At 38.1% G+C, this 26169-nt stretch overlaps 1 protein-coding gene across 1 annotated transcript in view; it reads left to right on the top strand.

Annotated features, from left to right (window-relative positions):
- Nucleotides 1-25290, top strand: part of Kif14 (kinesin family member 14) — a 61119-nt gene extending 35829 nt beyond the window's left edge. Inside the window, exons 21-29 of the mRNA XM_005330379.4 lie at nt 1309-1409; nt 4589-4683; nt 5293-5517; nt 5692-5876; nt 9920-10078; nt 10635-10757; nt 21365-21439; nt 22376-22511; nt 23135-25290. Coding sequence (XP_005330436.2) covers nt 1309-1409; nt 4589-4683; nt 5293-5517; nt 5692-5876; nt 9920-10078; nt 10635-10757; nt 21365-21439; nt 22376-22511; nt 23135-23499 — 1464 coding nt within the window. The 3' untranslated portion in view covers nt 23500-25290. The remainder of the gene's footprint in view (nt 1-1308; nt 1410-4588; nt 4684-5292; nt 5518-5691; nt 5877-9919; nt 10079-10634; nt 10758-21364; nt 21440-22375; nt 22512-23134) is intronic.
- The last annotated feature ends 879 nt before the right edge of the window (nt 25291-26169 follow it).

Here is a 26169-nt window from a genome sequence, read left to right as displayed (position 1 = left end):
CACCTACAGCCCTTGTGCTTTTAATGGTCACAACTAAGAATATTTCTGCATCAATTCCTTGCCTTCTGTTTTTCAAAATGGTACCAAGATATTAATTTTTTGTTACACTTTGATGTTCATTGACAAAAGTGCTTTCCAGAAATGTTGCCACTTACCAATTACCAGTTTGCTTCAATTTGTATTTTAATAACTAGTGAATCTAGCTGTGCATGTTGGCATATACCTGTAATCCCAGTGGCTCCAGCAGCCCGGGAGGGTGAGGAAGGAGGATCATGAGTTCAAAGCCAGCCTCAGCAGAAGCCAGGCACTAAGCAATTCAGTGAGACCCTGTTTCAGTGATTGAGTGCCCCTGAATTCAATCCCTGATACCCTATTAAATAAATAAATACTCCCAGAAAACCTGAAAAGATGACTCAGAAGAGAATGATAAACCAACCTTAATATGAAATCAGCTATAAAAACCATGAGTGAAATATTAGTAATATTAGGAAATCAAACTCAAAATGATATTTAATACTTGAAGTAGAGTTTACTCCAGGAATGCAAGGTATACTCATAATAGAACATCAAAATAGACTGAAATATATCATACTGAAATGTGTTTCTCTTAAAATGATAGGTTTGTGTTTTTGAGTTTTTCTTTGAATTTATATGTATTAATAATTTCCAGTTTTTCTACAGTGAATGTGATTTGATTGTGTACTTAATACAACTAAAAAACCGTTGAAAGCCTTTGAATGTTCTTGCTTTACTATATACATTAAACCTTAGTGATGAGTTACCCTCACTATTATCTTACTTCCTATTTCAACCACTCATTGTAGTTCTTTACTTATTTTTCCACATACTTGTAATCTGTCTCAATTAAGAGCTACATAGTATTTTGGTAGAATTTAATTGGTATTCCCTTACTTAAATTAAAATGAAGATTATCATCATGATCAATATATTCAACCAAGAAGTCATTGCACCTTTTACTTTGTCAGATTATTTATTTTTCTTTCAAGGATTTTATTGGTTTTGTTTTTAATATGTCTTCTTAATGCCAAGTTTATTATTTCTGAGATATTTAATTCTGAGATATTTAATTGGTTGCTTTTAGTACTATATCACTTTCAAGATAACTTTGGCATCAGATGATTTGTTTTAAATTTTGTCAGGATTATTTTCTTTTTACTTTTATCAAATAACCTGTAATTTTGCTAATTTTATATTTTAAATGTAACAAAGTGTGTAAGCTTTTTTTCCTTAGTTGCTAAATAATTTTTTCTTATAATTAATGGAAACTATATATTTTATTTTTCTTAGAGTAATTGTAGTAACAGGGGTGAAGATGTCTTTTGTGATCCTGAAGACGAATGGGAACCTGACATTACAGATGCACCAGTCTCTTCATTTTCTAGAAGGAGGTAAAGACTTCTTGTTGGTTTTCTCTGGACACATACACACATCATGTGTATATATATTTATACTTACCATATCTATAACGATATATGCTACATTTTGTAATTATACATAATTTTCTCATTTTTAAAAAACTCTTTACTGGAGCTGGGGTTGTGGCTCAGCAGTAGAGTGCTTGCTTAACATGTGCAAGACCCTGGGTTCAATCCTTGGCACCACATAAAAATAAATAAAATAAAGGTGTCATGTCTAACCACAACAAAAAATAAATATTAAAAAAACTCTCTTTGTCTTTGGGATGAGATATTGCCTAGCATTTTTTTTGACAATGCTTATTTTAAACTCATTTATTATTTTTCTCAAAGACATACAGCTACTTTATAGCAAACTTTCCCTTTTCTGCTTTATTTGCTATCTGCTGACTGCTAAATTACAGTAAGAAATTGCTAAGACATCATAGGCATTATCCTAAATAAAATACAAAGCATATCCTTTACACAGAGGACATCCCTTTAGTGTACAAAACATATCTGTACCCCCTACACAACATAGGAAAATAAAAAAGGTCACAGGCTCCAATGAGAATCCTGTGTTCTAATCTATGCTTGGTATAGTCACACATCTTTAGGCATCAGTTTTCTCATCTATAAGATGGAGACAGCAATATATACCTACTCTACAGGAGTTTATCATGAAGATTCAGCTCACATGCTGCTTCTGTGACAACTATGATCTGTAACACAGATTGACAGTGTCCACATTGCAGAGTTGTTATGGGAATTAGAGGAAATGTGTGTAAAGATCCTACTGCAGTAGGTAGGTGTTCAATAAATGTTAGCTTGAACTATTATTGAGTGCTTAATATGTATAAAATTATATCTTAGAAAACAGAAGATATGATCTCTGGTCCAATATAAGTAAACAGTGATTTCTACAGATCTTTTTTTTAATATTTATTTTTTTTAGTTTTAGGTGGACACAATCAATATCTTTATTTTATTTTTTATGTAGTGTTGAGGATCGAACCTCGTGCCTGGTGCATGTCAGGCGGGCGCGCTACCACTTGAGCCACATCCCCAGCTCTCTACAGGTATTAAGGACTCAGAATAGGCTTTGGCACTAAAGTGAGCAAAACAAGACCATAGGTAGAATTGGGTAGATAAGACTTGGGCCTAGAATAATATAAGCCTCCCCAAAATGTAAACCAGACCAACAAATTCTTTAGAGAGTGATTTATAAATTCCTTTGGACTTTAGGATTACAGGTATCTTACTATTTTCATCATAAACAAGTGTATACAGGTATGTATTTAGAATTGTGGATCACAATATGAACATTAATAATTGATGAGCACTAAACTTTGAGCCTATTGACTGTTGGCTGTTTATATCTTATTTCCTGCTGACTTTAATAATAGGAAACCAACAGAAGTTTAAAATGTTGCTGAAAAATCAACACTTCTTAATATTTTCTAAGACTTTGAAATTAGGTGTTTTCTTTTGGCAGAGATATTTTTGAGAACTTCTGTAATTTGAAAGTATCATATTTTTTTAAAAATGAATTGATCTTAGTCTGAGACCTTGTGTATGAAGTTTCAGCCTTGTAAGAATGTTTATGACAGAATTGCAAACTCTGAGAATGCCTGCAGGTAATGGAAACAGTGACAGATTCTTAATTATAAAACTGCTGCTCGGCAATGATATGCCACAGTTGTTCTGCAATAAAATAGACTGATTTGGCTGCCTATAAATTTTGATATGTACTGGTGACATTTAAAAGTAAATTTTCCCTTGAGGTTAAGTAAAAACTCTCTGAAAGGATCATGACAAGCATTTTCTTTATTTGGGGTTAAACATTGTTCAACTGTGATAGTGTTGCAAGAATAACAGTTTCCCCAGTTAAGACTTGCTATAATAATGTACCATTTCATTTCTCTTAAGTAGAAATGCTGTAATATTTGAGAATTGATATTTCTTCTTTCTCCTTTCAGTCATATTTTTGTGTTTTCTTGTAGGAATTCACAGGGAGGCAGAATTTATATTTAGGTTAATATGATAGAATGCTGTTGTTTAAAAATCTTTTCAACAAATAGTATTTTTCTTTGAGTGATCAATAGTAGGAGAAAATTTTGTTAGGAAAATAACACAAAGGAGCCACATTTAGATCAAAGGATTCATATTTACATCTAGTCACTTTTCAAATTGTCCTAATGAGCTGGGCTTGGAGTTTGAGAATTGATACATGAATGGCAGCATGGAAAGGAGACTGCTTTTTTTAGGAGCAGAAAGAGTAGGCTCTATTTTGGAGAAACAGTTAAGAGTAGCAGCTAGATAGCCAGAAAATCTCTGGAGAGATTTCTGTGTTTTTAAAGGCTGAGGGAAAAAGACGGAGCTGGTGGGGATAGAATCACTGCGTCCATTGTGTTCCTGCCATACCTCACAGGTAGCACACCATATTGTAGATATTTGCCTATATGTTTATTTACCTAGACCATTTCCCTATTTACAGTCCTTCCTTGAATAAATGCTTAGGATAAAATCCAACCTTCCTTAATTAGTACACAAGGTCAACCTCAGGATGGCCCCAGCCTCATCCCTTGCCTCTCTCTCACACCACAAACTGCAGTCCTTTTGGATCTCATTGGGTTTTTTACATGTGTAATTTATTACACCTCTTCCTATATCCTGGTGCCTGTGTCTGAGACAATGTTCCCTGCTTCCCCAGCCTGCCCCCAGTTCTCTAGTTCTGCTCATCCTTCAGGGTCACTGCTCCAGGGAGGACCCTCCCACCCCTTGGGCCAGGCGAAGTTCTTCTCCAGGGCCTGCAAGAGCATTCTAGGCCCTCATAACACCGTCTCTTCATTGTACTTATTTGCCCAATTTCTCTTTTGCTTTGAACTTTAAGTTCAGTGAGGCCAGAAGCCATGTTTGCCATGTTTCATCATAATCCAGAGCCTATAAATTTATTCTCTTTAATTAACTATATGCCTAGAACAATGCCTATAAATAGTAAGATCTTTGCTCAATGATCCAAGTGAATTAGGCCTTTCATGGAAAACATACACATACATATTCATTTTCTTTTGATAATTCAAAAATAAACATTCTTAGAAATATTATTTCTTGTGGTGTATAACTACTGATCTTATGGTTTGTCTTTTTTTTTTTTTTTTTTTTTTTTTTAGGAGCAGGAGTATGATGAAGAATAGAAGAATTTCTGATTGTTTACATGACATGCAAGTCCACCCAATTCAGAATTTGCATTCTTCACATTCATCAGGTATTTTTTTCAAGTTTTCTGTACTGTGAGAAAAGCACCAATTCCAGGTTCCACCACTTGTTTTGTGTCCTTGTGCAAATTATTTTATTTCCTGGAACTTGTGTTTCCTCTGTAAAATGAGGAGGGTGAGTTGGACAACCTCTTCCACTTCTAAAATTCTATACTCTGATTTATTTTAAAGCTTTTTAATAGAGTGGCAATTCAAATGTGAAAGTCACATATATCTTTATAAATGAATAAAAAGTTATTTCCTGTTTCTGTGATGTGGGGAATCAAACCCAGGTCTCATGCGTGCTAGGCAAATGCTCTACTGGTGAGCCACATCCCCAGCCCTCCCCCATACTAATTGACAAAAATGTTTAGGGGCGTAGCTCAGTGGTAAAGCACTTGTCCAGCATGTATGAAGTCCTGGGTTTTCAGTCCCCAGCACTACCGAACAACAACAAACTCAAAATAAAAGTTATAGAAATTATTTCTCTGAATAATTATTTTGTGCCAATATTCCTTATAACATTAATTTATAAATAGAAGAGAGGATACACTACATAAATTTCTATGTGGAACTACCTATATAATTTAACTAATGATGACTATTTTCTGTTGATGTAGGCTTAATGGAGAAATCAAACTCCATTTGTTCAAATTCAGCAGAATCGTATCTCCCTGGAATTTGCAAAGAATTGATTGGTTCATCAGTAGATTTTCTTGGACAGAGTTATGATGAAGAAGAAACAATAGCAGATAGCCTGATAAATAACTTTCTTAAAATTTATAATGGACTGTTTGTCATTTCCAAAGCTCATGAAGAACAAGATGAAGAAAGTCAAGATAATTGTAAGCAATCCCACTTTTACTTACATGATGATTATTTTCTGCACATTATACTTTGTTTTGAATGACTATTTGACACATCTGGCAGGCATCTTTTAAAGTGTTTTAATGGTGAGCATATGCTGGTTCTTTTATTTGGAGATTATTTCTAACAATAATTTTCTTTTTCTTTCAAAGTGTTCTCTTCTGATCGGACACTCCAGTTACTTATTATCCAGATTGCTTGTGCTTTTGAGCAGCTTGTGGTTTTAATCAAACACTGGCTGAATGATTTTCTACCTTGTACTGATTTAGCAACACTTGAAGATGAATTAAGACAAGAAGTTAAAAAACTGGGAGGCTACTTACAGTTATTTTTACAGGTAAATTGATTCCTTAGTATTATTTGATGCATTTATTTATTCAGTATTGATTCTCCACTACCTGCATTTTCCACAAATTAGATCTGTTTGTAATTGATTTGTTGAACCAGGACTTACATGGTTCTCTGTGTACTGAGTGATCTTAAATGATTTACAGATATTAACTCATTTAATCCTCATAAGAACCTCCAAAGTGACTACTCCTATCACTGTTTTATAGGCAAAGAAATGGAGGCTTTGAGAAGATATGTAGCCCATCTGGTGTTACTTAACTGGCCAGATGTGAACAGAAAGTTATATTTGAACCCAGGCTGTCTTGGGTCCACAGCTCATACTCTGCCATTATTCTCTGCTGACCTTCAATAAAGGGTACTGGGGAGAGAAGCAGTCTTGCTATGGCTGTGGATTGAGTTTTAGCTCATGCTGAATTAGTCACAAGCCTGCTGACATAGAAGCAAGGAAAGTGATTTTGTTTCCTGCTTACCTTGTATCAGGTGAGATTAGGTTTGGCTATGAGGAAGAAGCAAGGCAAAAGCTTATTTTTTCTCACATAAAATCTGGAGGTAGGCTTGGGTGCTTTGCTCCACTAAGTTTGCAGGAACCAGGCTCTTTCCAGCCCTTCTGCGTTGCCTAAAACATGGCCCTTGATTTCATGGTCTACTGTGATGGAACTCTACCTTAGTTCAGTGCAGAAGGATGAAAGAAGTAACAAAGAAGAAAAGGCCAAGTATGCCTCCTCCTCCTCCTTTTTTTTGTACTGGGGATTGAACACAGGGGTACTTTACCACTGAGCCACTCAGCCCTTTTTATTTTTTATGTTGAGACAGGGTCTCATTAAGTTGCTTAGGGCCTCGATGAGTTGCTAAGGCTGGCCTTGAACCTGTGAGCCTCCTGCTCCCAAATCAGTGGGATTATACCATTTGTGCCTTCTTTTGATGGAAGTTTCTGGAAATAACCATAGTATTCTTGTGCTTTCTTCATCACCTGTCTACATCTAGCTGCAAGTATCATTAGGAAATTCATTTTTTATTCTATGCCTCTGTAACAAGCTAAAAATCAAGAACTCGATCACTATGGAAGAAGTGAGCACTTGATATTTGATATTACCTAGTCATTGCCTTAGTCAGTGATCTCCTCTATAAGAATTTCTTGAAGAGACAAAAGAAGATGTTGAGAAAATACCAAGAAGTTAGGTTTTATTTTAGAAAATGGATAATTAGACTTCATGACAAAAATCTCTAGACTATTTGGTTAAATCTTATGTTCTAGTGCCCCACCAAGAGACTTTATACCTCAGTTTTTTTGGTGGGTCATGTATTTCCTAAGTGGGTATTTACTGACTGGGATTTGGAAATTGTTTTTAATTGACTGATATAACTAAGTAAAATTAATATCAGATGTTTATTTTTAACAGCCATTGTTCTCTCCAAGGAAGTCTGAGTCTTGCCAAGACTTAGGTGCCTGTCTTATTTGCTTCTCTGTTAACTCTGTACTTTACTCACGTATATCCTTTTTTTTTTTTTTTAATACTGGGGATTGAACTCAGGGGCACTCAACCACTGAGTCACATCCCCAGTCCTATTTTATATTTTATTTAGAGACAGAGTCTCATTGAGTTACTCAGTGCCTTGCCATTGCTGAGGTTGGCTTTGAACTCGCAATTCTCCTGTCTCAGCCTCCCGAACTGCTGGGATTACAGGCGTGTGCCACTGCACCCAGCATGTATATCTTTAATATGCTATTTGCAAGCTGTGTTAAGCTCTGATAAGTTAGAGGGATTGTGGGCATCTTCTCAAAGCCTAATTGTTATGATAGATGCTCAATTGTATACTTGTTATTGAATTAATTTTAAATTTACATTGGATGAAGAGTCACTTTGGACGTAGGTAATGAGAAAATAGAATGATTATAGGATTGCAAATAGACATGGTGAAGTAGTAGATGAAGAAAAAACTGAGTGCAGAACCATGAAAATGCAAGGTGTGAATGGACAGAGAGCAAAACTAATGAGCCAAACAAAAGCTGAAGGTCTGGCTTAGATTTGGGCCTAAAGAAGGAATCTGGCTGCAGGATGGTGTGTGATAGACATAGGAGATCGAGGTATGCTTAGTTGGCTCTCAGATGCAATACAAGAATAGTAGGGACAAAATACACACACAGACCAAAATCCCACTATTGATATTTGAATCCAGTGTTTGAACCCCTGCTAGATTTGTTTGTATCCTTGAGCAAACTTCTTAATTTTTTGAGTCTCCCATTTTCTCACCTAGAAAATAAAAATAGCAATGCCTTCCTGACAGGGTTGCTGTGATTATCAAATGAAATAAAATTATAAGAAAATGCCTGTTGAAGAAGCTGGAAAGATCACTTTGAACCTAACATGGATTTCAACCTATTTTATAAGGAACCAAGGATGGAGAGCCAGGTGGCTTAGAGAGGAAGTTAGGTTGAGCCCTTGAGAATCTTGTGTGAAGCTGGCAAAACTGGTGTTAGTTACTGCACTTTCTGGTGAAGTATAGTTTGAGACTTCTTACCTTGTAGCAACACAGTTAGCATCTTCCAGAAAGCAGTCCAAGAGAAGTACTCTAAGAGCCACAGCAGTGGGCAGGAAAGAGAAAGAATGGTTTGCAAGATGCTTCCCCGTGCCTTTGGATATGTGCTGAGTGCACGTGGGAAGGCCCCCCACTTTTTTGAGATATAAAGGACATGTTTGTTTATTTAGCTTTTTAAAATTCTTAAAACATTATAGTTATACATAGTAGTTGGGTTCATTTTGACAAAATCATACATATAACGAATTTTATTTTAATACCCATCCCCACCCTTTTTCTACCCTCGTCTCTCCCCCTATTCTCCTTCCTCTGGTTTACTGATCATCTTTTCACTTCTTTATTTATTTTTGATTGGTACTTTCTACGTGTATATAAAGGTTAAATTCCCTTTGGTACCTTTGTATGTGCATATAGCATGATTTTATTGAATTCCATGCAAGTTTCCTCCCATTCCCACCTCCTTCCTTTCCTTTCATTCTCTACCTTCTGCTGTACTTAGCTTCCTTATGTATTTATGATATCTGATCCCCCCACCACTGCCTTCTTTCCTTTATTTTTCTCTAGCTATGGGAATCCTTTTGTTTGAAGGTTTGGGGTTTTTATCGTCTTCTCACTCTCCTTTTTCTTCTCCCCTGAGAAACAAAAACACTATCTATTAGATGCTTATAAGGACAGGAAAAATTGAAAGGTAAAAAAGCCACCACTTTGTTCCTTTCTTCTGTCATTCACTTATCAGTTCTATTTTTTATCTACTTTTTTCACACTTGCCCTATGTCCCCTATTAGTGTGTAAGGTCTTGGAGAGGAGAGTCTCTTATTCATACTGTCACCTTCAGTAGCCATAGGGCTGCATGTTTCTGGTTCTATCACATGTTTTTGAAGAGTGGTCATTATGTCAAGAAATGCAGAATTTATTGCCACAGTCTGGCTGGGCACAAATAACCGAGCCGCCACAAAGCCTTGTAGATTCAAACAGCAACTCTTTATTCCCCAACTCTCACCGGCATTGCACACACCACACAGGAACACACTCCCTCCACGGGGCTCCGTCCAATCTCCCTGAACCCCCGCCAGAACTCACGGGAACTCTAAAGTAGCGGGTGCCTGAGGCAAGAGCTGCTCTATTGCCCGATAGTAAAGGTCAAATATACAATACAATCAATCCAGTGTCACATAAACCACTTGAATCTAATGTATGAAATATGATATGTCAAGAGCTTTGTAATGTTTTGAACAACCAATTTAAAAAAAAGGGTAATTCAAAGACTAAACTCAAAAATATATATATATATATATATATATATATATATATAGCTTAACTCAAATCATCATCTCAATGGTTTGCTGGCGTCACCTTACAACCATTCCCTCCGGCAAATGCCAGGCATCATTCTGACTGGGCTGTGGCTCTCAACAATTTATTTTCTTAAGATTGTTTATTTTTTATTATAATCTTATGAGTCTGATACACTTATCTGTTTTTATCTCATAGGGATGCTGTTCAGATATTTCATCAATGGTAAAAGAGGCTCAAAATAAAGTGATTCAAATTGTACAACAAGCTGTTAAGTATGTGGGACAGTTAGCAGTTCTCAAAGGAAACAAGCTATATTTTCTGCAAAATGGTAACAATAAGTCTGCCAATATCCAGGTAATTTATCAATGTGAGTTTTGAAAGACTTGATCAGAGGGAACATTAGAGATTTTTTTATTTTAGTTTCACAAACATAACAGATGCATTTTATTTTTCAAAATAACTTGTACTTTTGTTTGGCAATAAGATTTAAAATTGTTTCAGTCTGAATTGATTAAATATACTGGATGATTTTACAAACCTTACTTTGCCTTTTGAGTTCTCGGTTGGGTGATGGCTATCTACCATGGAAGGTTTTCTTATCCAGTCAACACATGAAAAACTCTGTAATTCTAGAAGATTTATATTTGCTTGCTTTAATTACAAAAGAAAACAATGTTATATAGAATGTTACTGTGTTCCAGAAAAATAGTGTCCTGCCTAGAATGATAAACATTCTTTACATATTATATGTGGAATACTAAATAATAGTTCTGCCAACTTGATTTCCTAGTGGACTCTTAGTTCTTATTCTAGCTTTAGTTGAACTTAATAATAACTTAATTATCTTATATTTTTTAAAAATTATTTTAAAAATTGAATTTATCAGTTAATGCTTAAACACTTTTCCTAGGAGGAACTCATGGGTGCTATTTGTGATGGTGTAGGCTCGGGAATGAAGATTCTGTTAGATTCTGGACTGGAAAAAGCAAAAGAACTTAAGCATGACCTCTTAAGGCAGTGTGTACAAAATGAGGTAAGATGAGTAAAAGAGTGTTCTATACCAGATAATTATAAAGTTGATTAAAAATAGTTTAATGTACTGAATCCCTTTCTCTCGCCATGCACAAAAGTTAACTCAAAATGGATCAAGGAGCTTGATATCAAATCAGAGACTCTGCGTCTGATAGAAGAAAAAGTTGGCTCCGATCTATATATTGTGGGGTCGGGCTCCAAATGTCTTAATAGAACACCCATAGCACAAGAGTTAATAACAAGAATCAACAAATGGGACTTGTAAGATGCTGCACCGCACTACGAATGGGAGACACCACACAACACAAATCACCGGAAAGGTTCCGCTTTATTACAAAAGGCTGTGTGTTTATATAGATCTAAGGAGAGGTAGCAGGGCTGAGGTAGATAACTGATCACCTGTTTATTGGCAAGCTCTTCCATATGTCAGTTCCGGAGCCCAAAAAGAATTCTTATTGGGGCTAAAGTTTCCCACTCGCAGGATTTGAACATTGGCGCCGGCAGGAACGTTTCACACCAGTGAAAGAAAAAAGAAGAGAAAGAGGGTCGTTAGGCGCCATGTTGGGGTTTTTCTCTGGGGTGTGCTGCCGTTATATGTTTTCCCAACATTCCTCCCTTTTTGTTTTCTTAGGAATTGGGGCATCATTGGTCAGATCTGGCTGCTTCCGGCTGTGCGGGGGCGGAGTAGGGCCTAGAAGGGGAAGTGGAGGAATGTTGGGCGGGGGCAGGTCTGGGGATATCATGGCAACCAGAAATAAAACCCAGTGGCTATAGACAGCTACTTCCGTAGGGGTGAAGTCTATGAAAGTTCCCTGAAACCACAAGTCATCGATGGCATCGAACCAGTCCTGGATGGAGGAGATAGTTGGTATCAGCCACTGATCCTGTAGCAGAGACTCTAGGAAATACTGTAAACGTTGCCTTGACATGGCGTCACCAGCACCTGAAGATCAGAGCGCACAAAAACAGGATAAAGATAAAAATTAAAGCAAATGTCAGTTTTTGACAGAAGTTCCATGTTGGGGGACTGACAGAGAAGAGGCCAAGGGCCATGAGGAGGCTTAAAAGGACATAAAGGCTCAAGAATCCAGGATGGCAGATTAAGAGGTTCTCCGGGCTCATTGTCTCTCACTGTCTGATGTCCGTTGCATTCCATCGCGCCTGGTAGTGAGCTTCAGCAATGAGTGAGCTGTTCTCTTGAAGATGTTGGGGGTTCATCGGTCATCAGAGGCTGCTAGTACCTAAACAGAAGCTGGTTGAAAGTTTGGTTAGAGATCTTCCGTAATTGGCCCTGTAGGAAGCGAAGCAGACAGGGCAGGAACAGACACATCAGGAAAAGGAGACATATGGGCCCTAAAAGAGGCAACAGCCACGATTGGAAGTGGGCTAAAAAGAAGGTGGCAAATGGGTTTTGGTTTGGTGGATTTTTCAAAGAGGTAGCCAAGTCGGTGAGCTTGACTACATTAGTTTCCACAAGGCCTGATTCATTGATGTAGTAACAGCATTCTTCCCTCAAGAAGAGACAGGTTCCACTTTTTTCGGCTGTGAGTAAGTCTATAGCTTGTCGATTTTGAAGAGTAACTTGAGCCAAGGATGTGACCTGCCTTTGTAAAGATGCTAGAGATTCTGCCATAGAAGTGAGCGCTTGTTCAAATTTAGAACTTAAGTCCTGTACAGCCCAAAAGGAGTGTACAGGAGCTCCACCAGAAATTCCTGCTCCCGCTGCAGATGCAGCCAGTGAGAGACCCACCAGTATTGGAAGGAAAGCAGCCCGCTTATTCCGCACTGGGGGAGACAAGAGGGCCTGCACTTCAGCTGGGGTATAGAGAGTCAATTGTGAGACAAGCATCACCAGTATACAAGGGGTAGAGGTGTTGGTGAATAAGATAGTGATGAGAGAACGATTACACCAGAAGAATGAGCCAGGTGGTGCATAGAGGGTGAAGTTAAAGGTGATGTTAGAGTGGCAAAACTTTGGGAGTCACCCAAGCCCAGGAGGCAGCGCCAGGGAATCACAGTATGGTTAGACTCCTCAGGCTCCCATAATGGAGCGTCAGGTGAAAGGGTTTAGAGAGAACGGCGGGCAGATGGAGTGGAGAAACTTGAGAGGTCAGAGCCGAGAAGTTCAAGGGAACCGCTGCAAGCAAAGGTCGAGTCAGAGAGGCGCATAAGTAGCAATCAGTTGGTGTGATGGCAGGGAGGGTTAGATTTAAGAAGGTTACAGTTTCAGTAAGTAGTCGTAGCCATGAATACTGTGGTGAACTCCCGACATTAGGCTCATATGGATCCTGTATGGAGTCTAACAACTGCTGTTCGGAATGCTTTATGTCAGTAGAGATTATAGCTACTGAGGGCTGGGAGGGTTGAAGCTCTCGGGAGATGGAGATGGAGCCACAGAGGGTGGGAGAGAATATGTCACAGTAGAAGGAAGCATTTACCCTAGAGGTCCAGCGTGGATGGTTAGGGTCAGTGATAGCCAATTGATAGCCCCCCGAGATCAATCTGAAATTTTCAACGCAGGAATCCTCGATGCATGCACATGGGTTATGAACGTTGCATGACCAGTAGGGGCACCCCCCATAGATTTCGGGCCACCATTTGCAGTAATCCTCTGTCTGATCATATAAGAAGTAAAGGTAAAGCCTAGTGGCTGCTTTTAAAAGTTCAGAATTCTGGGAGGAGAGGGGAAGGAAGATAGATGCATTACATCCCGTAGCGGCACAATCAACCGAAGAAACTAGGCGATTATAACGAGTGCTGCTTTGGACATGTGTCTCTCTGACTTTGAATCTCCAAGTATAGGAGGAGGAGGATGATGTCCCCAGGAGAAGGGTGATGACTGTGAAAATACCACTTAGAAAAGTGGGAGTCATGGTGGAGTATGGGCAGTTACGCGAGACAGGCGAAGCTTTAGAGGATAGTTAGGATGTGGAGAGCAGGAGTAAAGGGGAGGTCTAGGAGGTGACTCTTGAGGCTCCTCTGGGGTAGTCTTGTCGTCAGCAGATGGGGCCTCCTGGTAATATGGCTTCAACCTAGAAATGTGAATCCAGGGGGTGAGAGGGTTGCCAAGTAAGGAAAGTTTGGCGGCGGTGGGGGTACAGGATAGGGGCCTTCTCATTTTGGGGCAAGAGGCCCTTTGTCCTCTGGGGTGTTATAATAGGCTAAACTCCCAGGTGTTAAGGGAAGAGTGTTTGGAGAGGAGTTTGGGTCCAGAAGAAACCAGTCTTGATATTTCCAGAGTTCCGAGCGGAGATGAAACAAGAGAGATAAAGACAAATCTCGTGTGAGAGGTCCTTGTGAAATGACCAACCCGGGGGTATAAGAGGTCTTCCATACATTATCTCAAAGGGAGACAGTAAAGATGGTTTCTTAGGGAGAGCTCTGATCCGAAGCAAAGCCAAGGGAAGGAGTTTGACCCAGTCTAAGTTTAGTTCCATTGTTAATTTGGTAAGGACTTCCTTCAGAGTCCGATTTACCCTTTCCACTTTCCCTGAAGCCTGGGGGCGATATGGACAGTGGAAATGCCATTTGAAGGAGAGGGCTTGAGAGACCTTTTGTGTGATCCTAGAAATAAACTCAGGGCCATTGTCTGATTGTAGGGAAGTGGGCATACCAAACTTGGGGATGATGTCTGTCAGTAGGATTGAAGCTACAGGAAGCCTTTTTATTGGAAGTGGGAAATGCCTCAACCCCACCAGAGAAGGTGTCCACAAAGACAAGGAGGTATTTAATGCACCGTACTGCAGGCATGTTGGTGAAGTCTACCTGCCAGTCAGCAGCAGGAATGTGTCCCCGGGCTCGGTGGGAGGGAAATGGTTTAGGTCTTAAAGGTGTATGAGGGTTGGTCCGCTGACAGATCTGACAATTAGAGGCTATATTCTGTAGCATGGCTTTGTCAGAGGGGTTGAGGGAGAAGAAGCTCTGTAAAAAGAGGGGCAAAGACTGAGAATTGGAATGGAATAGAGTATGGAGGAACTCAAAAAGATCCCTGTTCTTACTGGAAGAAGTAGGGGCTTCAGATGGGCAGTCTAAAGCAGCCATTATATGTCCCCCAGGGGGGTCATACTTGGAAGAGATAGCAGCCATTCGTGCCGCCTGGTCAGCCCTGGCGTTGCCCTCAGTAATAAGAGAGCTGTCCTTCTGATGGGACCTACAATGGACAACTCCCAACTGGGTGGGTAAGTGGGAGGCCTCTATCAAATTGGTTATAAGAGCTGAATTAGTGATCGCATTATCTTTAGTGGTAAGTAGGCCTCGATCCTTCCATATTGCAGCATGGGATAATAAACTATGGAAGACATATTTGGAGTCAGTATAAAGGGTGAGGGATTTGCCCCGTGCTAGGAGACAGGCACGAGTGGCCGCTACAAGTTTGGCCTGCTGGTTGGTAGTTCCTGAAGGCAGAGCTTTGGCCTCTATAATCTCAGTGGCTGAAACTAGGGCGTATCCAGAGTAATGAGTGCCGTTCTGCCTAAAGGAACTGCCGTCAGTGAACCAGATAAGGTCAGGCTTGGTGAGTGGTTCCTCAGAAATGGAAGAATGACAGGGGAGGAAATCATCCAAGGTTTCCAAGCAATTATGAGCTGGTGTGTCAGATGTGGGGATCGTTGGGAGCAGTGAGGCAGGGTTCAGTGCAGAGTAGGGGAGGAACGTAATATTAGGGTTTTCCAGAAAGGAAGTGAGGAGTGACAGGACTCTGGATGGAGGAAGGGTTTGAAGGTCCTTATAAGCTAAAAGATCCTTCAAGTGATGTGGGGAGTGGATAGTTAAAGGGGCCCCGAAAGTCAGCTTAGAGGCTTCTTTGTGTAAAATTTGTCCAGCAGCCAGAGCTCTTAAGCAAGGGGCCCACCCATGGATGGTAGGGTCTAATTGTTTGGACAAATATGCCACAGGTGCAAATGTAGGCCCATAATTTTGACCCAAGACCCCAAGTGCTTGCCCACCCTTTTCATGGACATATAGATGGAACGGTCTTGAAAGATTGGGAAGGTGAAGGGCGGGTGCCTTTAAGAGGAGTTGCTGAAGTCTGCGAAAGTGGTAGCTGTGGGAGGAGGCAAGAGATTCACCAGGGGACCCTTTGCTAGGTCATACAGGGGTTTAGCTAGAAGAAAGTAATTTATGATCCAGGACCTAAAATAACCTGCTAGTCCTAGGAATGATAGTATTTCGGCTTTCGTATGAGGCACCAGAAGATTAGAGAGGAGTTGCCTTCTATCCAGTGTTATTTCCTTTTTTCCCGGTGCAAGGCGAAAACCAAGGTAGGTGACAGAAGACTGGGAAACCTGGGCCTTGTGGAGAGACACTCTATATCCCTTATCCGCTAGGAAATTGAGAAGCTGGGTGTGTGGGATTGAGAGTGTTCCCAAGAGGGACTACATTGACATATTGAAGGAGAGTAGAGTCAGGGCAGGTGGGGTGAAAGGATGTGAGGTCCTGGGCAAGAACCTGGCCAAAGAGATGGGGACTGTCCCTGAATCCCTGCGGGAGGACGGTCCAGGTAAGCTGATGAGAATGGTGGGTGTGAGGGTCAGTCCACGTAAAAGCAAAGATATCCTGAGATTCTGAGGACAAGGGAATAGAAAAGAAGGCATATTTTAAATCTAAGACTGAGAAGTGGGTGGTAGTAGCAGGGATCTGAGAGGAGGGTGCAGGGGCTGGGCACTAGCGGGTGGATGGGGACCACAGAGGAGTTGAGAGGCAAAGGTCTTGAATCAGCCTGTAGGACCCATTAGGTTTCTTAACATCCAGAATGGGGGTGTTGAAAGGAGAGTGTGTAGGCCTAAGTTACCCCTTCCGTAATAAATCCTGGATGATGGGTTCTAATCCAAGAAGGGCTGTGGTTGTGAGTGGATATTGTGGTTGACTAATATATCTTGAAGTGTCCCATAAGACAATATGAATAGGACTGCATTTAGCCATAGAGAGTGTAGTTGTGTCCCAAACCTCAGGATTAACTGGTTTAGATAGTCGTGGGAGAGTGCATGATGGAGGTGTATCTGTCCCTAGGATCATCATGAGGAAATGAGAGGTGGGGGAAGTGGGGGGTGATATGTGAATAGTGACCTTCAATAATGAGAGTATATCCCTTCCCAGAGGGGGAATGGGGAAATGGCTCATAACGAGAAAGGAGTGTGTGAACTACAAAAGGAATCCCTGCATATAACATGATAAGGGGGATGTTTTTATAACATTTTATAACATGATAAGGGAAAATCTGTTTACCTCCTACCCCGACAATAGGAATTTTTGAGGGTGTGGTAGGACCCCAATACTCCCTCAAGTCCAAAAATGTGGTACCAGTGTCTAAGAGGAAAGTAATGAAGCGTCCATCCATTAGAAATGTGACCCTAGCCTCTTGCATCTTGATGGTAATAGTTGGGAGGGAAGGCTCAGGGCTCTGTCAATCCTCCTCTGCCAAGCCCAGGAGAGGCTGGAGTTGTGGGGCGGCTGACCAACCTCCCCTCTGGGTTGTTGGACAGTCTACCCCCCAGTGTCCCCTTTGGTGGCATTTTGGGCAGGGGGTGGAGGGTAACCTCAGCGAAGGACACTCCCTGGCCCAATGTCCCTCCTTACCACATTTGAAGCAAGTTCCAGGGGGTGTCTTATTGGGATGGTGGGAACGTTTCGCGCCAGTGAAAGAAAAAAGAGGAGAAAGAGGGTCGTTAGGCGCCATATTGGGGTTTTTCTCTGGGGTGCTGCTGCCGTTATGTTTTCCCAATAGACTTACTTAAACTAAAAAGTTTTTTCTCAGCAAGAGAACCAATAAGAGAGGTAAATAGGGAGCCTACATCCTGGGAACAAATTTTTACTCCTCACACTTCAGATAGAGCCCTAATATCCAGAGTATACAAAGAACTCAAAAAATTAAACAATAGGATAACAAATAACCCAATCAACAAATGGGCCAAGGACCTGAACAGACACTTCTTAGAGGAGGACGTACAATCAATCAACAAGTACATAAAAAAATGCTCACCATCTCTAGCAGTCAGAGAAATGTAAATCAAAACCACCCTAAGATACCATCTCACTCCAGTAAGATTGGCAGCCATTATGAAGTCAAACAACAACAAGTGTTGGCGAGGATGTGGGGAAAAGGGTACACTTGTACATTGCTGGTGGGACTGCAAATTGGTGCAGCCAATTTGGAAAGCAGTATGGAGATTTCTTGGAAAGCTGGGAATGGAACCACCATTTGACCCAGCTATTCCTCTTCTTGGACTATTCCCTAAGGACCTTAAAAGAACGTACTGTAGGGATACTGCTAAATCGATGTTCATAGCAGCACAATTCACAATAGCTAGACTGGAACCAACCTAGATGCCCTTCAATAGATGAATGGATAAAAAAAATGTGGCATTTATACACAATGGAGTACTACTCAGCACTAAAAAATGACAAAATCATGGCATTTGCAAGGAAATGAATGGCACTAGAGCAAATTATGCTAAGTGAAGCTAGCCAATCCCTAAAAAACAAATGCCATCTTTGATATAAGGAAAGCAACTAAGAACAGAGCAGGGAGGAAGAGCATGAGAAGAAGATTAACATTAAATAGGGACGAGAGGTGGGAGGGAAGGGGAGAGAGAAGGGAAATTGCATGGAAATGGAAGGAGACCCTCATCGGTATACAAAATTACATATAAGAGGAGGTGAAGGGAAAGGGGGGGAAAACAAGGGAGAGAAATGAAATACAGTAGATGGGGTAGAGAGAGAAGATGGGAGGGGAGGGGAGGGGAGTGGGGATAGTAGAGGATAGGAAAGACAGCAGAATACAACAGACACTAGTATGGCAGTATGTAAAAATGTGGATGTGTAACTGATGTGATTCTGCAATCTGTATACGGGGGAAAATGGGAGTTCATAACCCACTTGAATCAAATGTATGAAATATGATATGTCAAGAGCTATGTAATGTTTTGAACAACTAATAAATAGTTTAATGCAGTGAATTTGATTTTTATAAATTCTTATATTTTAGTTTGTGTGGATTATTTTTTAATTAAAGAGGCTGATAATATCATTATGTCTTGATGATCTTTTCCCAAGTTATTCTTGAGTTGCTGCAGCCTCTTAATCTTTTGCTAGCTCTGTCACAGCTATTAGCAATGAGAGTTCAGTCTGAAGACAAACTCCCAAGCAGAGTGGAGTATGGTAGTGACACCTAGTGTTTATTCTCTGCTTGTCTTTTTCTTCCTTACTTAGTTCTATACTCTTCTACCTAAGAATGGAAGCTAGCATTTCTTTTTCTTTTTTTTTTATCCTTTCCACATTGTTTTATTGGTGCATGTTTATAGTTGTGCATACTGATGGGATTTGTTGTTACATATTCATACATGCATACAATATAACAATATAATTTGGCCAGTATCCTCCCTTGTTCTTTCCCCTTCCTTCCACAGCATCCTCTTCCATCCCTTTTATGTACTGATCTCCCTTTGATTTTCATTAGATCCCTGCTCCCCCACCTTTCTTTTCCTTTTTCCTCTCAACTTTCCATATATGAGAGAAAACATGACCCTTGACCTTCTGAGTTTGGCTTATTTTACTTAACATAATGGTTCTAGTTCCATCCATTTTCTTGCGAATGTCATAATTTCATTTTTCTTTATGGATGAATTATGTATTTATACCACACATTTTCTTTATCCATGCATCTGTTGATGGACACCTAGGCTGGTTCCATAGTTTGGCTATTGTGTATTTTGCTGTTATAAACATGAGTATACATTATCACTGTAGTATGATCACTTTAATTCTTAAGGGTAAATACTGAGGAGGGGTGTAGCTGGGTCATATGGTGGTTCCATGCCTAGTTTTTTGAGGAACCTCCATCCTGATTTCCATAGTGATTCTACTAATTTATAATCCCACCAACAGTGTAAAAGTATTCTTTTTTATCCACATCCTCTCCAGCATTTATTATTGTTTGTATTCTTGATGTTTGACATTCTGACTGGTGTAGTTTTGATTTGCATTTCCCCAATTGCTAATGATGTTGAATATTTTTTTCATATATTTCTTGACCATTTGTATTCCTTTTTTTGAGTCATTTCTTTTAATTCATTTTCCATTCATTAATTGGGTTATTTGGGGGTTTTTTTGTGAAGTTTTTGAGATCTTTAAACAGTGTAAATACTAATCCTCTATTAGAAGAATAGCTAGCAGAGATTTTCTTCCCATTTTGTAGGTTCTCACTTCATATTTTTAATTGTTTCCTTTTCTGTGAAGGGAAACAAACATTTTTTGATCCAATTATCTTGAACTAAATGTTTTTTTTAGGGGCATTCACATCAATGATTTTATATCAGAACATTAAACTGTTCTTCTACTTCCCATTTAGCCTTGAATAACTTATCTGTGCCTCAGTTGTTCTGTTTTAAAGGTGGGGATGATCATATTTATTCCATAAAATTATTCTGAGGATTATATGAGAATAAGAAGCACTGTATTCAAGATTGCTAAATATAATGCCTTGCAAATCTTAAGTCACTCATCCTGCTTGCATGCATTCTTTTTCTCTATCTTCCTCTTGCACTTTGTGTATTTTGCATCACTGGAATTCTGTTTGTAGAATTTTTCCATCAATAAGTACAAAAGGATATAGAATAAGTTAATGAAAGTAAAGAGGAAATAATGTATGTGAATGTGTTTATTGGTAGGTATAGTTGTTATTTTGAGGAAATAAATAGAAAAGGGATCAGGCCCATCTTATATATAATTTGTATTATCTGCATTTTCATGCAGAATTCTATCCAACTTCTCATTTTTTCCTACCTTCTGCCAAAGTTATACTTTGTTGTTTGTGGTGAAATTTTGTTTTATGTTCTTATACTTAAAATTTATAAAGAACTTCCAACAGAAAAAGTAGAATATTCAAAGAAATGGGCACAAACATATAAGGCACTAGAGTCACATTTTAAAGCTGCAGTCAGGAGGAAAAAAGAATTTGGATTGATTATTATTATTATTTTTTTAAACCACATGGAACAAAATCTGTGTTTGACCTAGGGAATAGTTCTATTGGTAAAGCCAATTAAATACTTAAACAGAATCCCCTGCAGAAATTAAGCTACACCTTAGGGGGCAGCATTGAGAAATGTAAAAGCAAAGGTTTAGAATTTGGGTTGGAGCCCCCATGCTGGATCTGAGTCTTTGGAGTTAAGACCCAGGATTGTTTTCCTCATTTGTAAAATAAGGGCAGTACCATATGAAGCATAAGGTCATAATTGAGAATCAAAGAAGAAAATATTTGGAAAGTTCTTAGAGAATATTTGCTTGATTTGTTAACTACCTCACTTCCTTCCAAGGGAAGTTTTAGAAATTTTATTCTTATAAATATTTAAATAAAAGGCAAATTCTTCTAAAACAGACATCAGAGATTGTCCATATTTAATACAGAAATCCTTTTGCAATTTATTTTTTTAAAAATTTCACTTTTATATGATTTAAGTACTCTCAAGCTATTTATTTACAATCTCAGAGATCAAATTTTAATCTTCTGGCTTCTAGACTAGAACTTCCTCCACCATCTGGTACCATACAATTCCAGTTTTTATATTTCTCTATAATTATTTATATAATAAAATATTTTAATATTCTCCACAGGTTACTAAACAGATGAAAACTTGTGCCATGGAATTGATCAGCTCTCTTGAAAATATCTTTTCTGAATGGAAAATAGTAAGAAAAGCTTTAAATTATCTTCATTTCATTTTAGTATACTTAATCATTTTTCTTTGCTCCACTGTAGATTATTTCCTTAGCCAAAGATAGCTTCTTTGTACATGTTTAATTGAAACATGTAGTTCTCTTGGATATAATAATTTGCTAGTTTTAGAAATAGATTTCATAGATATTAATATTAGTTTATCTGTTTCTTAACAGCTACTATCAGCTTTTGCTTGGATAGTCATTACAGGCTAAAAATTGCTTAATAAAAGTCAATGTGCTCAAAGATTTAAAAATGCACGTGAGGTGGACAGATTATTTTATGCTCATGTCATAGTTAAAACAGAAAAATAGAAACTAACTATGTAATCAGTATATTAAAAAGGAGAACAATTTTTATGCCATGAAATTTTTTATTTCAAGAAAACAAATGGGATATAAAGTCAAAAAGTTGAGCCTTTTTTTTTTTTTTTTTTTAAATCTACCAGAGTTTTCAATCACTAAGCCATATCCCCAGCCCTATTTTGTATTTTATTTAGACACAGGGTGTCACTGAGTTGCTTAGCACCTTGCTTTTGATGAGGCTGGCTTTGAACTCATGATCCTCTTGCCTCAGCCTTCTGACTGTGGGGTAAAGTTGAATTCTTAAAAGTTAAATAAGTTTGTCTTTTATGAATTCAATAACAACATGTTATGAATTCAATCACATCCGAGTTTTCACATGAATGGAACTGGCATTTTGTTCCATTCATGCATAACTGGATGATGGGATTTTGCTTTAAAATTAATTGAAAAGACTTATTTCTTTTGAAAAATAGTAATACTGCAGTTTGGTTTTGCTTATAGAAATGGAGTTAAGCATTGGTAAGAAAATTACATTGTCTTTCTTAATAATATTCTGAAAATACCTCCATCTAACCTGTTACATAAAACTATTTATTTATACAGAAAATTTTCAAAACTCAAGTACAAGAAGATTCTGGATACCAGGATTATAAAAAGATGTCTAATTTTGTCCCAGAATTCTTGAAGTTAAAACATTGCTTAGACAAAACCATTCAAGTTATCATTTCTGCCTTGAGAGGTAAATACTCTAAGTAGAATTTGTAATTAGAATAATATATATATTTATATATAATATGTATTTTTTTAAATTTTTAATTAATTAATTAATTTTGGTACCAGGAATTGAACTCAGGGACACTTGCTCACTGAGCCATATACCCAGCCCTATTTTGTATTTTATATAGAGACAGGGTCTCAGTGAGTTGCTTAGCGCCTCGCCATTGCTGAGGCTGACTTTGAACTCGTGATTCTCCTGACTCAGCTTCCTGAGCTGCTGGGATTACAGGGGTGCACCACCGCTCGACTAGAGTAATAATATATTTTAAGGACTCTCAAATGTCTTGCCTTTTCTTTCTCAGCCTAACTCACTAACTAAAGCCCACCTAGTGCTATTGCATTGATATTAGTGACCAGCACAGGAACGTCTGTAATCAAGTGGGGACCTAATATACATGTGGGCACTTCTGCCTACATAATTGCTTATGGAGCAGATGAGTACTTTAGTGGGAATCAAAGTGAATACTTTGTAATTGTCTTGATAAGAGTCACTTTGCCTTTAGGTGTATTTGGAGTCATCTAATAGTAATAAACACTTGACAAAAGCTGAAAAGGGTAGTAACTTTTTCTTCTTCCTTTGCATAGAATGCCATAGTGATGTACATCTTCTCAAGAATTGTATTGAAACTATTTGCAACTTGGCCAGTGATGTTCACAATGACTTCAGGGACCTCTCCACTTCAGTTGACAGCTGTGAGAAGAAAATACAAGCTAATCACAGCAAAATAGAATCTCTAGCTAAGTCACTTCTCTTATGTTTTGAATCTGCAAAAAGACCTGATTTGTTGAGACCCCAAGAATCTTGTAATCAAGATACTAGAGAAGAAGAATCCAAATCAAGCTGCAGTAGGAATAAAAGTGTACCAAAGCGTGTTTATGAACTGCAGGACAATATGCCCCCAGCAGTCAGCTCAGAAGGGTGCATGCCCAATAGGATTCAGTGGGTGTGAATGCTAGTGCATAGGCACTTGGTGATCATCCATGAAAAAGAAACTTGGTAAGCAATTTTCCTTATGAAGGAGAATGTAAAAAGAAATCAGTGTATTTATTTCAAAGAAGTCCAGCCTGTCAATGGCCTTACACTGGGTGTAAACAAGATAAGTATTATGGAATGGTTTTAAAATGCTAGAATGTAAACTCAGAATTTTCTCAGCTGACAGTTTTAAACAAGTGTTTACTATATTGGAACATTTAGCCAGGAGAATGAAATTAAGAATTTAGGACTAAGTGAATGGTTGTGTCTCTAGTTTTTCAATTGTCTTGAATTTTAAATGTTTAACACTGATATGCCATCTCTTGTTGGTTCATTACTCTGCTTGTAGATGGTTATTTTTTCATAAATGGTGGAAATGTGAATAATCAGTATACCTTTGGGCCTGTGCATTCTCTTCTCTGCAAATAGCTAGGATGAGGTTTATGGTGAAATTGCCAATACAACTTAGACTAGGCAGCTTATTTATATTTTTAAATCTAAAACTTTTCTGAAGGGTTGACTGGTTTCCCATTTTGAATAGTATACATGTTCAAGATATAATTTCTTGTTTCTTTACAAATTATAAATAACTACCTAAGAATAGTATGATTATATATTAATAATATGACTTACTGGCATAATAATTTACTATGTTACCTATGTTTCAGAAATTAATGAAATTTTTCAGAATCACACTTGGGAGATCAGAGGCTGGTTCTTTTCTTGACAGTGCTTGCTTTGCTAAAGATGTAATGAAAGGGTTTGTATATGATTTGATGGAGATTAAAGATCCTAATTATAAGCTGGGTGTGGTGGCACAGGCCTGTAATCCCAGCCACTTGTGATCTTCCTGCCTCAGCCTCCCAAGTTCCAGGCCAGCCTCAGCAACTTAGCAAGACCATGTCTCAAAATTAGAAAAATAAAATAAAAAGGTCTGGGGGTGTGGGTTAGTGAGCACCCCTGGGCTCAATCCCCAGCACTGTACACACTCACACACACACACACACACACACACACAATCCTTATTATATTTCACAGCTTTAAAAGTCATTTATCTATGATCAAGTAATAAATATAATATTCTACTTGTAGGATCTTACATGATGGAAATAGTCTTACATTTTTTACCTCAAAATGTGTGTGATTTGAAAAGATGCTTGGTAACTCTGCTTGAATGATGTTATCATTTTCCTGAGAATAATTTTTTCAGACAAAGATACCACCTGCACAAAGGGTGTAACTAGTTGAAACTCTTAGTTTCTTGAACAGATCTCATGATTTCCATGTTGGAGAGATTGCAGATGGATTCTGGTCATGGTAGAACAGTATTAATGAAGCAAGTGTGGTCTTTTCAGATGTTTTAAAATGGTTCAGTGTAGTAAATTTGTTTCATTTTCTTTTATTTTTGAGCTTATATTCTTTGTGAAGTTCTATATTTTTGTCAGTGCTCTGGCAAGTAGCACTTTTACTATCAAGTTTGATGGAGTATAGATGTACATATAATGATTTTTCCTGAAGCTTGTACTTCCTTTCAAAACTTCCCAAAGTATCAGAATGGTAGTTTTCATCTTGTAGTTTGATATCAATCTTTAGTTTCTGCTTTCAAAACTCATGATTTCATGGCCAAAAACATTTTAGTGTCTTTGTAAAATATTGTATATATATATATATTTATGCTAAATAACTTGTTATACTATATTTGAGGGAATGTTGAAAACATATGGGCTATTAAAATCATATACTCTGAAAAGACATGTTATAAAGAGAATGCCTTTAATCTTGTCAGCTTCATAATTGTCTCTTGGTCTAAGATTTTTTATTTTGTTTATTTTTTAAAAAATTTACATTAACTCCTGATTCAAAAGTGCTATAATAGCTTTACATTGATTTGCAATACTAAAGATAGCTATTATCAAATGAATTGGAAAGAAGCACTAAATAAATATGACAGCTACTTAGTTTTTTCTTTCCTCCTTCCCTCCCTTCCTTTCTTATAGTCTTGGAGGTTGACCTCAGGGCCTTCCACATCCTAAGCATGTGCTGTACAACTGAACTACAACCCAGCCCCCTACTTAGTTTTTCTTTAACACTGTTGTGCCTGTCTTTAGTTGGTTGTAGATTTATTTCCATGTGCTGTAGTAGAAAGAGCATAAAGTGTGGAGTTGGACATATTTTTCACACATTTGGAGTGTGAATCTCAGGCTGCTAAGTAATTTACATAACCTTAGACAGTTATTGTCTTCATGCTCCTTTTCTCATCTGCAAGAAGAAAGGTCCCACCTCATGAACTATTTGTGAGCATTGAATGAGAAAAACGTAGGAATAACTCCTGGAGGGTAATTGACTGCTGGTAAGTATGGCTATCCATTCTTTCTTCCATTACTAAACTTCAGAATCCTTATTAAGTGTAAGAGACCACACTTGTACCAATGTACAAAGTTTTATTGCAATCTTTTAAACATGGTGTATTTGAAAATATATCTACCAACATTTTATACCATGATAATAAACTGATGTAAAGATAAATGAATGATATTTTTCTGCTCTTAAGATATAGTGTGATGTGTGTCTGAATTTTTTAGCAAAAAAAATTGTGTTTTTTTAATATTTATTTTTCTTAGTTGTAGTTGGCCATAATATCTTTATT

This window comes from Ictidomys tridecemlineatus, chromosome 10 (assembly GCF_052094955.1).
Source record: "Ictidomys tridecemlineatus isolate mIctTri1 chromosome 10, mIctTri1.hap1, whole genome shotgun sequence".
Taxonomy (NCBI): Eukaryota; Metazoa; Chordata; class Mammalia; order Rodentia; family Sciuridae; genus Ictidomys; species Ictidomys tridecemlineatus.
Note: the sequence above shows the minus strand (reverse complement) of the source record. Positions and strands in the feature narration are given on the sequence as shown.